This window comes from Cornus florida, unplaced genomic scaffold, assembly GCF_030987335.1.
Source record: "Cornus florida cultivar Cherokee Brave unplaced genomic scaffold, ASM3098733v1 CherokeeBrave_3.0.0_Hap2_Chr04, whole genome shotgun sequence".
Classification (NCBI taxonomy): domain Eukaryota; kingdom Viridiplantae; phylum Streptophyta; class Magnoliopsida; order Cornales; family Cornaceae; genus Cornus; species Cornus florida.
In genome coordinates, this window is record NW_026775574.1 from 86131643 (window position 1) to 86148031 (window position 16389).

The 16389-nt window shown below is 33.7% G+C and overlaps 1 protein-coding gene and 1 long non-coding RNA gene across 2 annotated transcripts; one reads left to right on the plus strand and one right to left on the minus strand.

Moving 5' to 3' along the window:
* Nucleotides 1-64: 64 nt before the first annotated feature.
* Nucleotides 65-9180, minus strand: LOC132303787 (manganese-dependent ADP-ribose/CDP-alcohol diphosphatase). The gene is made up of 2 exons (XM_059801212.1): nucleotides 9064-9180; nucleotides 65-1563 (listed from the first exon to the last, which is right to left on the minus strand). The coding sequence occupies exon 2, from the start codon at nucleotides 1558-1560 to the stop codon at nucleotides 580-582; it is 981 nt and encodes a 326-aa protein (XP_059657195.1). The 5' UTR covers nucleotides 1561-1563; nucleotides 9064-9180; the 3' UTR covers nucleotides 65-579.
* A 6263-nt stretch (nucleotides 9181-15443) lies between these two features.
* Nucleotides 15444-16228, plus strand: LOC132303789 (uncharacterized). The gene is made up of 2 exons (XR_009481332.1): nucleotides 15444-15612; nucleotides 15702-16228. It is a non-coding gene; the product is annotated as an uncharacterized LOC132303789 (long non-coding RNA).
* The last annotated feature ends 161 nt before the right edge of the window (nucleotides 16229-16389 follow it).

Below are 16389 nucleotides of genomic sequence, written 5' to 3' on the forward strand. Positions count from 1 at the left end.
TCAGTTCCAGACAAGCCAACGTTACTTATCAGGAGGGGAAAAAAATACAACTATAAAACTATAGTTGTAGAATTGAGACATAGAATTTTAATTCCAAAGCTATTTGCAGGAACCAAACAAAGTGAATAAATTTACATGACCTATGAGCAGGAATTTATCTAACCCCGCCCAACCCCCCGGAAAGCAAAATTTTAGGTCCTCGCTATAGTATGCATAATTTGCAATTTATCACAAGTCCTGACTCCTGAGAATAGAGGCAAGAAAAAAATACAGCACATAAGAGTAGAAAGAAATTGTAGAATCATATTAATTCCAGCAGAATGAATCCTCACGTGTGCAATAGAAGTTGTACTTAACCTTTTTGAAGGTATGCAGCTAGTAAATATTTAGCACAGCATCCTTGCCTCTTTTCCACAAGAACATGACATCAGAAGTTTGCTGTTAATTTCAACTACTCGCAAGGAAATCTAGTTTAATACTGAGTCATTCCAATCTTTGTGAACTTCCCTTTAAATGATTATGGTCCTATTACAGTAAAGTACATTCGACATCATATTAGAAAAGAATGAGTGGAGGATGCTACAGGCGGATATTCTTTGGAGTAAAAATCATATCAGTGCTTTCCATTCGGTCCATACCAAAAAGAGATAACCTATCACTAAAAACATCTACATATCCAAATGCGTCTGTACCTGGAGGGCACTCTAGGGCGGCTTCAAGGACTCGATGGTGTATCCCATGTAAGTCGACTGAGTGTCCACCTTTATGATCGTGTCCAGATAGGCAAAGCTTCACACAGTTGTACCGGTGTATCACATCCATTACTTCATCAAAATTCCACAGAAGAGCTTCTTTGGATGACGAACCGGGATCTAAAGGGAGATGACAACAGACCACCACTTTCTGATTTGATTGTGTTGCATCCTGGAGGACACCATCCAACCATTCCAATTGTTCTTTCCCAACTGCTCCATTGAACATTAGAAACCTTCTCTCAAGGCCCACCAGTCCCACTGGACTGTTCTTATCTGAATTTGGGTTCTTTATCCTAAGGAATTCCAAAGCCTGCAGAGTGTTTGGATGATCTTGAGGCCAACCAATGGCACTGATATCATAGCCATCAAGTATAACAAATCTGTACTCAGGGATTGGAGAAAATTCATAATAGGCACGGCCATCACTTCTTGGAATTTTCAATAATGGAAGTAACTTGTCACGAGGAAGATTGTAGAGGCAGTGATTGCCAATCATGTGATAAACAGGGCCATTGAACTTCTCAAATTCATTAGCAACTTTCTTAACAGCAATTAGAGATTGGTCTTTGGGGCAAAATCCGTCGACAATGTCCCCAAACTGGATCACAAATTTTAGCTTCTGGTGATTGTTCCATTTCTGGACTGCCCTCTGCAACACACAAATGCTGTGTCGGTAATACCGAGGAACACCAAGGAATGAACGGCCATCAGGAATATCAGCATACTGGACATCGGAGATAACCCCAAAAGAAAGAAGTGGTTGCTTCCCTTGTGCACTCATTAACCCGTTTGCAGAGCCCATCATCAGCTAGAATGATTTTATTTCATAAAATTGCAACAATAGATCGTTAATAACTTGTTTTTATGCATGTGTTGCCTTGCTATTAGAACATAACAAATAAAAGTGCTGATTGATCATGCACTCACAATGCGAGAACAACAGTGATCTTTTCTATTAATGGAATACCCTAATTAATTTGCAGTATCTAGCCCTTTTTTTTTCATTTTGGTAGGTAAATCTATTATCTCAGTGAATCTCAATCACCGGCCACCTGTTCTTTCAGAAATGATTTGGGGGAGGGGGAATTTCAGGGGGGCAACATTAAATTTCCATAGGTATATAATTCAAAAAAGGAAAAATTCCTATTGTATAATACTAAAAAAACACTCCGAAAAGCCAAAAGCTAAAAACAGAGGGAGGAATGCTACTACAGTTTTAGACAATTCCTAACACCAACCACAAATCAATTGATATGGTCTAGCTAAGTAAAGAAAGAAGTTAATGCTCTACACTGGTTTTTAAGCAAGTTTCCTCTGTACACCAACAATTTCATTAACATAGTATAACCAATTATTCTATCACGGGACTGATCCAACTAGGGCCATTTGAAACATGCCTCAAGTGTCAAACTAAAGAAGGCTCCTCTTTTTTCTTTCCACCACGAGACTGATCTAAGGCCATTTGAAACATGCCTCAAGTCTCAAACTAAAGAAAGCTCTTCTCTTTTTTCTTTTTGGCAACCAGTTTGAGTTTCAAAGTTTTAGGTCATATATCAGAAATTTTTATCTGAAAATTTGTGGGTAATACAAAGAGTTTGTAAATTCAAGCTATCATGGAAAAATATTCCCCAACTTAATCCAAATTTAAGATATTTTAAGTAGTTGTTGATAAGTGCACAAAACTTGGTATTTTGTACTCAAAAATAAATATTTAATCAATCTTTTATATTAGTTAAATGTTCTTATCCTTGCTTTTCATATTTTATAGGGGTTAATTTCGAAACAAGAAGAAAAGAAGCAAAAATGGCAAAATTTTGGCTGCAAAAACGGATGATTACATTTATTTATATTTGTTTATAGCTGAAGAAGAACACCAGAAGCATTGTAGGAGAGATGGTCCAGTGCATAACCTACTTTATAAGAGGTCTCGAGTTCAAGACTTGATTGCAACATAAATGTTCTAGTTATCATATACGCACAGTCAATTTCAAAATTGGATTGAATTGGATCAGCATTAGATTGGCGCTCCATCAAATATCGTCATCATCACTTCTACTTGGAAATTAGCATTTAAATGTATTTTGATTTTTAAAATTTTTCTTTTCCCCTCCTGTATTTTGATTTTAAATTTTTGTCTTTTCCCTCCTAATTCTTCCCTTCTAAACTCTATAAATATGGACTATCTGAAGGGGGAGGAAGGAGGAGAGTAAGTGAAGAATAGAGTGAATTAGAGAGAGTTTATTATTTTCTTGTAATTTTTTTCCTCAAAAGCAATTTTATTTCTGTGTCATTTTCTTGTTGACATGCTAGCATAAACACCCCTCAGGGGAGTGACGAAGCCACCATAGCTAAAGTATAAATAAATGTCTTTTATTTCTTGTATAATTTTTCCTCGCAAGAGTATTCTTTTATGAATCTCAATGACAAAAACCTCACAATGGAGGTTGGAGGCCAAAGAAATAAACGGAGGATTCTTCATGTTTGCCAAATAATGGTAATTTAGAAAATGCCTACCACTATTTATGTTTCTAACATGAGGTGGTGACAGAAATTTTGCAAGAACATCTCTCATAAATAACCAAGTAAGTTATGTCATATTTTCCTTCATCTTTCCAAGTTGTAATTGGATTGGTGGAGTGCTTAATTTATTGGAGGAAAATTCATATAACAAAAATAGAAAATTTATTTATATTGATCTGTGGTGGTCGATTCACCTTCTATATCCCATTATTTTGATCACATCTACTTAGTATTAGTTTATTAATTTCATTATTAAAAAATCAAAAACTTGTTTTAAAATATTCTTTTTTCCATCCCATAAATTGATGTTTTGAATTTGAGTCTCATAACGGAGTCTCACTTGGGAGTGGTTTGACCATGTTTATTACTATACAATTTTTAGTTGAGTGTTAGCAGATTTTTTTTTCTTTCTTTGTATGGGTTAGAGAAGAAAAACGACATCCAATAAATCTACACCCATCACTTGTCACTATCTATGTTAACTGGACTTCAGACAAGTGTATCGAGTGCGGGTGTGTGCCTAAGTATTAGACCTCCTCGAATACCAGATCTTAAGATACATAAATATGTATCCAGAAGTTGGATGCAGGACACGTACTACGCATTTTAAATTTTATGTTTGTCACTTAGAAAACAGTTTTGAAGAACTCAGAAACAGAAAACTGTTTTCAGAGAACTATAAAAGACAATTCTCTTAAAATAGGCATTTTTATAACTAGATTTTTGAAAACGGTTTCAGAAAACTAAACCAAGCAGAATTTTTTACGTTTTCCTGATTTTCAGTTCTCTGATAATAGAAAACTGTTTTCTAAGTGACAAATCAACCTGGCCCTATATGTTTTATTATAGTGTAATGTTTAATGTTGTTTTGTATGAATACTCAATTTACTCAAATTTAATTGGATGTGGTAAAATAAAAGGGTTTTCATTTATCTCATAGATAAGAAACCCATCTTCACTATTAAATTAGAGGTTTTCCTTCTTCAATCATGCCATGTGAAGGATCATAGTGTCCAATATGGTTTCATGTGTCGAACACATATCTTGTACCCATACCCATGTCGCGTCGACATGGTTTACATGCAAAGGAATATGAGAGCCCATGAAATAGATGTCACTAATTTTATCTAATCATTTAGCATTACCAGGAAAGATATCAATCGTCTTTTCTTTACTTTTCCCTTAAACCCATTAATAGATTTGAATTTCCATACTGCCATACGATATACAGCCTAGAATAGACTTAAAAAGTAAAATAAAAAGACAAATCCCATCATCTAAACCAAATTTGACTCAGAATCTGATCTCCTCTCACTTATAAAATAAAATAAAATAATAATAATAAAATCCGATCAACTCTCAAAAATGTTTTTCACTGCCTTCTTGGCTCTATTATGCTCTAATTCTCTTGTTAATTAAGCCCCGGATATAACAATACCATCCATTGTTGCTTCAATCTCTCTGAGACTCTTAATTACAAACTCAATAAAAATTTTCTAACACCAATGCCATTTTAACTAGCTTAATCATTGCTCATTTGCTCCAAAACCTAAACCCCCCAAAATTTCAAATGTTTAAATTTACTGAATATTGAGAGAAGAAAATTGTAAAAATATTTTATGAAGTTATTCTAAATTTGTAGAGAAAAGAGGATATGCCAAATTTGAATTGATCAAAGATTTAGCTTTCCTTCAATAGCTTCATTTGGAGGAAATAAGGTTTCTTCATATAAAAGAAAGGTCAATGAGAAGTTTCCAAATTGGGTTTCTTTCTAACAAACTTACAATGACTGAGAGGTGATTGACAGAGCATACTTAAATGGGGATGAATCCCTTGCTTCTGAGAGGTTCTCACTTTTCTTCAAAGTTCAACTTACTTACCCCCTTTCCACTCTTAACCCTACCTTCAATCCACCTTCCCTTGAATGTATACAGCCTCATCCTTTTCTGTGACAGTCTTACATCACTAAACACCTTAAATATTACCTTAACTACAACTGCAAACTACTCATCATTGTTGGTAAATGGTACATTCTTCATTTAAAAATTCAATCAAACAACGTCATCTTGTCCCCCCAATAAAATAAAATAACCGCAATTAGACATTATTCCACACAATCAAACCATTTCAACTGACTTCCTCTAATGATTTCATCTTAGCCTAACTGATGCAATCTTCTAGATCCTTGCAGATAATCAATTATTTTCATTTCAAGTACTATATCCGATATAAATGTTTTCTATTTGCTGAATATTTTCTACCATAAATGGAAGCCTTATAACATGCTCATCTTACATTATTTATCCTCCAATATGACAGGTATAACTCAGTCATAAAACACTACTCCACTTCATCCAGCAATAAGAGACACCCTCACAAATCTATCTCCTTAATGATCATTATATGCAGATATTCAAAGTAGTTGATCTTTACTTCTATCTAGCTATTATCATTGCCTTTCTATCACAACATATACTTTATCATCTTTTAAGCAGAAATAATTCTAAAAGACCTTTTCCATTGTTTTAACATAGAGTTCCTTTAAGTAACTGCTTTGGCAATGACATTTAAGTATATCTTATTTACTTGCTTATGAAAAAAATAAGTATATCTTAGTTCTTTTAATTCTAAAGAACTTTTTCATTGTTTTAATAATAATTTTTTATGTTTTGATCAAAAAAACTACATTTATTGTTGGTTTAGTAATACACACCACTATCCTATGACACCTTATCTTTTTAAGCAATTAATAGAAAACCTATAGGGAGGAGAAGGTTAGACTTTTCTATCAAGTAGGGAAATTTTTATTCATTTCTTTTCTCAAAAACCAATCTGAATTTTTATTCTGAAGCTCTTAGTTTATATTTGGTTTTTTAATGACAATATGTCTTGCTGCTCATATCATTCTATAAATAAGACACCACAGCCACCTTTTTTGACACCAAAAGAAACAAATGGAATATATATTGTGAAGATAGAAAACACCAACCCTTTCGTATATATGTTGAATGGTTACTCGATAAAACTTTAACTGGCTCTTCTCTCATATATACATGTGTTTGTGTGTGTGTGTGTATTGTGAAGGTGGGAAACATAATTTCATCATCTAGAATAATGCCATTGAAGAAAATTGAAGCCATTAACCAAGCTAACAGTACCTATTAGGATGGTTAAGGACTGTTTATCCTGAAAGTCTGTTGGTTTTGACATTCAAACATATACATACATGTTGGTAAATATATATGCTTCATGTAACATTTAAGATATAACAAACCTTATACTAATATGTAATAAGATAATTAACAATATGCTAAGAAATCATTAATTAAATATGCAACTCTATATTTAATTAAATATACAAAATAAAGTAATAAAATAATAATAATAAATAAAGAACCTGGACCGAGGCTAGTATTGGATACTATGTCCTTAAGACAGATTCGCCCGGCTACGGTGCTTACGGACTCAATGGCGTCTATCTCCCAGGATACAACGGTCTACATCCACCAGTAGCAGCACTACAAACTCGTGGATATGGCGAACCTTCTCCGTGTAATACTCTCTTTGACTCAAAAATGCATCTATACTCTATATATGCTGAATTGAATGCAATCCGAACCAAATGGTTCGGACCAATCTTAATATGGCTCGATGAAATTGGATTAGGGTCTAAGTGGTTCGGACCACTTAACCTATGGTTTGAACCCACTTGGGTTGGGTTAAAGTCTAGAGAGGGAGATAGAAGAAAATGAAAATGAATGATTTACAAATGATCCAAAGGGGGGTATTTATAGGTAACAAGGTGTCTTTTCGGATTGGGTGCAACCCTTTGGAAAAAACTAAAAAGTAGTTTTTAAGTAAGGTGCCTTTACAGATTGGGTGTGTCTCTTTATCATTGGACACAACCATTTATATGTGTCTCTTCACACTGGACACATCCACTCCAACTGGTTGCAATGGTTCACATGGTGTCTGTTCACCAATAGATACATACACTCCAATAGATTACAATGGTTCACATGGTGTCTGTTCACCAATAGACACATCCATTCCAATAGGTTGCAATGGTTCACATATATAGTTATGTCTGTTGGTTTTGAGTTGCAACCCTTTGGAAACAGATGCAAGTCTTTGAAAAACAGATGCAACCTTTTAGAAATAGATGCAACATTTTGGAAAAAAAAAAAAAAAAAAAAACTAACTTTTAATTTAAATTCAAAAACTAACCACCCATTTAAATAAGCCCAGCCCAAAATTAAAGGGCCAATCCAATATTCTATTTAGTAAAAAGAATAATTGGACTTTACAATTAGGCCCAAGCCCAAGCCCAAATTTGGCTTATTTAAATTTCCATTAGTTTCAATATTTTTTCCATGTGGGACAAACACTTCCCACATTTTGCATACCCATTTAGGTTTATCAAAACACCACACTTTGGAACTAATTTCTCATTCACCCGGAAACGGATTTGAAAAAGTAAATATACCACGTTCATCTTCTTACGGAGAGAAACGTGCTCGTCTAGAGATCCGCAAAAAAATTATTAGCCGAATTTATTTCAAATTTCATCCAAAGTTTATATTTTTAATGCTCCGTTTCCAACAATACATATGTATGTGTTCGTGTGTGTGTGAGGGAGAGTATATTGGCATAGCTTACTAAAGAGACATGGAAAAACTTCCCAAATAGATAAGATAGAAATTAAAAATCATTCATCAGGATGAATGCAGCAAGTAAGATTCTTTTTCTTTCATTCACCTTTTTATTCTTTTCTAAATTTTTGGGTGGGTGGAAAGGCGGAAGGTGAGGAAATGGAATTGTTATACAAACTTGTTCCCATCAAAACAAATAGAGCTAGCAAATGATTATACCAACATGAATAGAAACCTTTGAAAATCGTAACATAAACTTAAAATTTCACTTCACCGCTTTACCCCAACTGGGGAAATTCAGGACATGATATTCTTATAGAAAATACAAAGTTCTATAACTATAACTATATGTTTCACAAATTAAAGAAGGAAAGAAGGAATAAGTAACAGAAAGTATAAAATAAACGTATGAATTATTGATTTATCTGCTAATGGTGTTCAAGTTAATTTATATGTAGATTGCCAGGAAACGAGAGAGAATGCTTTAAATATAAGCTTGATTTAGCTGAACATCAAAATAATTGTGAATCTCAATTCCAACAAAGTAACATTCTTTTGACCCTTTTCAAATAAACCAACAAATACATGTAATTTTGACAAATTAATCGAAGTTGTTAAATCAAACAATGCAAGTTTAACCCAGAAAAATATGACTAGGAATCTTTGAAAATCATAAGATAAACTTAAAATTTCACTTCACTGCCATAACCCAATTGGGGAAATTCAGGACATGAAATTATTTATATAAAAAACAAAAATTCCATAACTATATGCTACACTTGGTCACCCAGATCATAAATTAAAGAAGGAATGAAATAACACAAATTATAAAAGACTTATGAAGCATTAATTTATCTGATAATGGTGTTCAATTTCATTATATATATTTGCCAGGAAAAGAGACATAGTGGGTTAATTATAAGCTTGACTTAGCTGAACATCAAAATAATGGCGAATCTCCCTTCAACAAATTAAATTTTTTTGTACCCTTTTCAAATACACACACATACATATAATTTTGATAAAATAACCTAAGTTGTTTAATCAAACAATGCAAGTTTAACACAGAAAAATAAGCAGAATATGAAACAGAAGCAGAAACAGAAACAGAAGAACAAGGAGAGAGATCTACGTACCGATATATTGATGAAACAGATAAACAAGAAAGAGAGAGAGAGAGAGGTCCGTGAGGATCTCTACAAATCAAAGCAGTAAAAGATCAGTTTCAATTTTTGGCAGAAAACTCCCCTACAAAAAAATTGTTTCCATAAAACCCCCTAAGAATTTTGGTTGTTGCACCACTGCCCCCAGTAAGAAAAATCATTTTCTGGGATTAAATTACCCCCTCCTAAGCATTTGATTATTTTTTTCTCTTTTTTCTTAATAATTGAAACAAGGTCGCCATATGTATGTATATATATATAGTTTCTTTTTAAAAAAATATAAATAAATAACTCTTCAAATGCACTTAGCTAGACATAAATGCATTTGAAGTTTTTTTTTTTTTTTTTTTCTTAATAATTGAAACAAGGTAACTTCAAACCTTTTTAAAAAAAAAACCAAAAAAAAAAAAAAAAAGCAAATGCAATTAGCTAGTACGTAAATAAATAATAATAATAATAAAAAAAAACCTTCAAATGCAATTAGTTACGAGTAGTACGTAAATGCATTTATGTACTAGCGAAAAAAAATTCAAATGCATTTTTTTTTTTTAATGTCATTAGCGAGAAACTCACACATACCACTTGCACACCCACTTTAAGTGCATTTACGTACTAGTTAATTGCATTTTGAAGGTTTTTTATTTTTAAATATGCATATAATTTAAAGTTTAAAGTAATCTTGTTTCAATTATTAAGAAAAAAGAAAAAAAAAACCTTCAAATGCATTTATGTCTAGCTAATTGTATTTGAAGGCCTTTTTTATGTTTTATATATATATATATATAGTTTGAAGTGACATTGTTTCAATTATTAATAATAAAAATAAAATAAAATAAAATAAACCTTCAAATAGTTGGGAAGGTCAATTTCGTCTCATAAAAGAATCTTTCTGATTGAGGGGACAGTGTTGCAATAACCAAAATACTTATGGGATTTTATGGCAGTGCATTTTTTTTTTTTTTTTTTTGGGTAGGTGAGTTTTATGTAATTTTTTCAATAGGAACATATTGTTGTGTCAAGTGTTGATTAATTGAAAGTCAAAAATCCCAGAATCATATAATAATTTTTTTTTTAGGACAAAGTGCAAAAAACTCCCCTGAACTATTGTGATTTTGCAAAAAAAATCTCTGAACTACAAGAAACCTCTCTGAACTATTATTTTGTTGCATTTTACCCAATCCCGGTAGTTGGGTAGATCGGAAAAATCAAAAGACATATATACGCTTACTAAAAAACGACGTAGTTTTTGAAATATTGAACTTAACTAATTTAAAGAAGCATTTACCCTCACTAAAACGACATAGTTTTGGTAGTTTCTTAGCTAAATAATTGAAGTGGCAAATTGTAATCTTCGAAACTAATAGGAAATCGACACATGTATCACAGAGTCCCACAAGCCCTCGTCGTCGTCATCATCATCAAGGCCATCAGATATTTCAGCGACAACCGCCTTTCACCACGGCACCAATTGCATCTTCCGAGCCGGTTCCGTTGCCGCGATCAACACCAATGACCCGGATCACCAAACTGGAACTCACCCACTCGCTCCGGACTCACCACGGCACCAACTGCCTCTTCTGAGCCGGTTTCGCCGCCGCTATCAACACTAATGATCCAAGTCTCCAAACTAGAACTTGACCACTTGCTCCGGCTCACCACGGCGCTGATGAGCGGGTTTACCACAATGCGTTTCAGGAGGAGGACGATAAGGACAATACCAGAATTTCACTCACGAAGAACCTGATCAGAGTGAGCACATCAAGATTCTGTCGCCACGAGTTTTGCTTCTGAGTCAACTCATTCACTTTATGTACTCGAAGATGGTTGCTGTGTTGAGTCGGGGTGAGTTGAAGCCGCTGGTGTCGGATTTTACTATGGCGTTTAAGCAATTTGCTGCACACGGGCAGGAAGGCTGTGATTGAGCAAGAGGAGCGACAATTAGGTGACGAGTTGACTGAGCTGGCTCGGATTAGTGTGCACCGATTCGGGAACATGTCGTGCAAAGATGATTCGTGCACCGCTTCGATTTCTTGAGTTTCAAAACAAAGACAGAGATAGGGAGAGGAGACCATGACAAACCGAGACTGATAGAGATGATTTGTGCCCACGAACGGATATTGAGCGTGATTGAGGTGTTTTTGGGTGTTTACATGGATTTTTTTTAAATCAGTGCGTTATGAAGAAGATGATGAACAGTTTTATATATATATATATATATATATATATATATATATATATATATATGTCTCTATGTGTTTTGATATAATGATGTGTTTGTAGTTTGGGTGTTTAAGAGGATTTTTTATTTATTTTTTAATCAGTGCTGTAAAGAAGATGGTGAACAGTGAAAAATATTTAATTGTAACTCTGCCGGATTGCCAACTGGAGCAAGAGAGATAAATAAACGATGATGACTCCGCCGGATTACCAACTCGTCGGCGAGCTTGATTTTGTCATTGAACTTTGCTAAATCCCAATTTCTTGTTTTGGTATTATATTGGGTTTTTTAAAATTTAATTCCTAGGTGTCATATGATTAAAATTCTCATCTTGATTTTCTGTAGAATTTCTCAGAAACCAACTGGAGCATTACCCTACGCTCCACAGTTCTCCTTCCTAGGTTTGGCCATGGAGAATTTTGTGATGGATTTGCTTGGTGATTGTGAAAAAATATTCATGGGGTTTTGCAATTGGGTACGTTTTCGATTGGATTTTGCAAATCAATTCTTGTGATTAGGTTTGGTGAGGGGTTGAGAATTTTGCGATTTGGTTTGCTTGTGATTGGGGTTGAGAATTATGCCGCTTGTATCACCAATTCCCGAAATTGGAGCTGCCACAGTGGAGCCATGGCGGCTGGTGGTGCTCGTGGATTCGCAGAAGAGAGGATTCCTACTTGTCCACAGCTTGATAGCCTGTGCCGAGGCAGTCTAAGAAGACAATCTCAAACTCGCCGACGCGCTGGTGAAGCATACAGGGTTGTTAGCGATGTCGTAAGCCACTGCGATGAGAAAGCTCGCAAACTACTTCGCTCAAGCCTAGCTCGGAGAATTTACAAAATTTACCCTCATCGTAGCATCAGCGCCTTCGTCGGAATCGCGTCATCATTCCGGATCCTTAGTTTCTCGTCACCAAGCATAATGATACATGATTTATGTATGAACAAAAAGGGTGTTATAGTCTTTTAACTATCATAAGGGCTTTTTTGTCATTTAGTGAAAAGAAATCCATCACATGACATGCATGGGTTAAAAATTTAATCTCCGATTACCGGATTGGGTAAATTTTAACGAATAAGATAGTTTAAGGGGGTTTTCTGTTAATTTAGAAATTCAAGGAGGTTTTGTGCTCATTTGGGTATAATTGAGGGGGATTTATTGCACTTTATTCTTTTTTTTTATTATTATTATCTTAGAGTTATTTTGTTGGTCTTGGATGGTCGTGTACCTAATAATAATGATAAATAAATAAAATAAAATAAAAGGGTAGTTGGCTGTCATGTGGTGCTTTTATAAGTACATTTTTTTAGATGGATTGAAACCATGTGGAACACGGTCTCAACATGACACGTTGATTTTGCAAGTATTTCTTAGATGGATTGAATCCACATGGAACTCGAGTCTCTCAACAGTCAACACCAGTTGCTTTTATAAGTATTTCTTTTAGATGGATGAGATTCAAAACAATTTAAAATGTAATATTATTATTTATAAATTAATTAGAAAAATAATAAATGATTAAGAAGCAAAAAAAAAAAAAAAAAAATCTAATTTTAAATTCCAAAGAGTGAAAATTTATTTTATATATAATGCCTGTTTGTTGGGAATACATGGTGGAACACTTTCTTTTACTTCTGCTTTTGCACCAATGAAAAAGATAAGTAGAAGCCATTACTTCTATTTGGCTTATGTGTCAATATTTAGGAATTGCATTGTAGAAGAGCTTTTAATACTGTAAGAGTTTTTTTTATCTGTTTGGCAAAAAGTTTGCTAAAGCTCTTCTACTACTAACATGACTATTTTGCCCTTCATTCAATTTATCAAATTTATCTGTAACAAGTCATAAATATAATAATAATAAATAAATAAAGATTGCAAAAACTATTTTGCAATTTAAGAAATTTAGTAAGAGTGTTTCAATATGCCATTAAAAAATCAATCAAATGAGCATTTTTACCATCTAAACCAATGAAACGAGTCCAAAACAATGGTCTAAATAACAAAATTAAGTTATTTTTTACTATGTAAACCATTTTTACCAAGTTATTTTTTTTACATGTTGATGCCCGTAAAATGATCTAAATAACAAAATTAATTATACTCTAAAGAAATTATTGCTACAGTCAATTATTTTTCTTTCCTTATTTTTTTTCAACATAATTTATATTTAACTTATTTTGTAATTGTTTTCTTCTATAGTGTTTTGATAAATTAAAAAATGGAAGGAAACTAAAAACAACCGGAAAAAAAAAAACAAAAAAAAAAAAAAAACAACACTTTCCATATAAGTTCACTTTTTCCCAATTCAATTTGAGTTGACCAACAATAAATAAATAAATAAAAGAAAAAAAATCAAAGAAGGAATTTTATTTTCTTTATTTTGTTGGTAGTGATCGTCTGTCTTTTATTATGCCTTAGCCTTGGAGATTTTTTTCATAACCATCATTAAGTAAATCATATAATATATATACACATATTATATATATACACGTATATTACCTGTATACACACCCACATCTTCACAAGAAAAACTTAGACAAAATAAAATTAAAGGGAAAAAACATATGATGGATGGTAATGAATTTGAGAATAGGCACAAAAAAAAAAAAAACTAAAAAAAAAAAATCGATTTACAGATTACAACAGGCATATATATATATATAATGTTCTCATCCTTGAATCTTCTTCTTCTGAGTTTCCCTCTAGTTGAATGTTCTATCAGATTAGTCTTTTGAGTATGAAGGGGGATATGTAATGATATTTTTTTTTTCTTTTTGAGAATGCAAAGGCGAGATCTGTAATACTAAGGTTTGGAAAGAAAAATAAAGGAACTTTTATAGGGATATGCTTGGAATTATATTTTTTTTGTTAGGTGATAAAAAGGTACAAGTTTCATTAAAATACCACAACTCTTCCTTATTATTACAAAAGAGCGTTTTAAAAAAGCTGGAGACCCCCAGCTTTTTCAAAACGCTTTTCCAAAGACCCAAAGCTCTTCTAAAAAATTTACCAAACACAGCTCAAAATAGTTTTTTAGTCCAAAAAGCCAAAAGTAGTGTTTAAAAAGCCAATCGAAACGGGCCTCACATCTCCATAGTCCTATTTCTACCTCTATAGCCCTATTCCCCTTTTAAGTGACCATTTCACATAAAGTTTACAATATTCGGAGCACTACTCGGAGAACTTAAATATATTCGGTAGTACGTAAACATATTATGGTCATAAAAACTCTCAATTTGTCCAAGATGGTCATAAAAATTCTCAACTCTCAATCTCAATTTGCACAATTATTGGGATGGTCATAAAAACTCTCAATTTCTTCGGAATAATCATAAAAAAATCTCAACTCTCAATTTGCCTAGGATTAAAAAAAAAAAAAACGACGACAACTACCCATTGGTTGATAACACCACAAAAAATACCAAAGATATTGCATACTTTCTCACTACCCCCATGGGGATGGTCTACAGGGTTCATAACTACTTCTCTTACTACAAGACGCTTACCTAGCCAATGTTTAGATCTGGCTCTACCCAAACATTTCTGGTTCACCCCAACATTTCCTAATTGTCTAACTGTTGCTGAGCAGTTTTTGGATATCAAACGGACCTCCCCAGAAGGTAATTTTAATGTGGCCGATTTCCCCTCTTTTGCAAACAGTTTCGCTACAACACCGTTTCTCTAGCTAATTATAAAATAAAAATAAAATAAAAACCTTGTAGAATTACGACGAATGAGGACGTTGGGCACCTTGGGCCCAAAGGAGGGAGTAATTGTGACAATCTTATGGACGTATGTGTCTGTGCCTCAAACGGATGCAGATGAACTACAAGTGCACAAGTGAAATGCTTATATGTGATGTTATCTTTTCGGTAGAGGTGTTCAAATAATCCGTTAATCCGTCAAACTGATCTAAACTGATCCGAATCAATCCGATCCGTGCGGTTCAGTTTGATTTTTTGATCTAATGGTTCGGCAATGGTTTTAAAAATCAGCAATCCGTAATGAACGGTTCGGTTAACGGATTGAACCTGAAAAAACCGATCCGATCCGTTAATTGAACCGATCCGATCCGTTTATATATATAAATAATTATATGTATACTGTAATATATTATTTCTATTTATTTATTTTTTATTCATTATTTGTTTTTAAAATTCAGCCCTGTATCTTACCCTAGTTTTCTAACATAACATCTGATGGTGCATCCTCTCAGTCTGTTTCTCGACTCTCTCTTCCTCATTTCCTCGTCTCCAGAAGAAACCATAAGATTTGAAATCTTGCAAATCTCCATCACTCATCATAAGGTATACAATCTCTCTCTACTTTCTCTTTCCATCACTCATGCCTTCCTAGGCCCAATCTCTCTCTACTTTCTCTCTCTTCAAAATTTCAGCTTAGTATTGTATTTGGGAGGGCCAATGATCGAAGACATCAGTATATAACAAACCGTCTCGATTGTGATCGTTGATGCTGAACGACGACGATACCCGAGCTCGGCGATCTCCACCGTCCGATCCAACGGCCGTGTTAGTTTTGGATGAAGCCATAGGGGCCGATTTGCCTTGGGTCTGAACCCGTAGTCTCTGGCTGACGTTCCAAAGTCATCCATTGATGCCTTCTTTATTTTCTTGTATTCAAATTATGATAACAGTGGATCAGATCTGAGTGAAATTGCCGTTCATAGTAGGTCAATCAGAGAGTTAAAGAAAACCCCTCTTTGTTATATATATCTATATCTATATATAGAAGAATAAATTGGGAAATTCAGTCAATTCAGTCGTGGTAAGGTCTTTGAAAACGTTTGTATATATATCTATGTCATTTGGCTTTTGTATTTAAATGCTTAGATCTGATTTACATCTGTTGCATGTTTGAATTGGTGTGTATAAACAATTTCTATGTTTTTTGTGTTTTGTTCTTTGTTGACATGGTTGTTTTGTTTGAGAAATCCCAATCCGTGGAACCGAACCGTTACTTAACGAAACCGAACCGATCCGTAATCAGCCCTACTTTTCGGGTCGAACCGAAAGTTGACAATATAATGCCATGAAGTATCCTAAACACCACAAATTGTCTCCTCT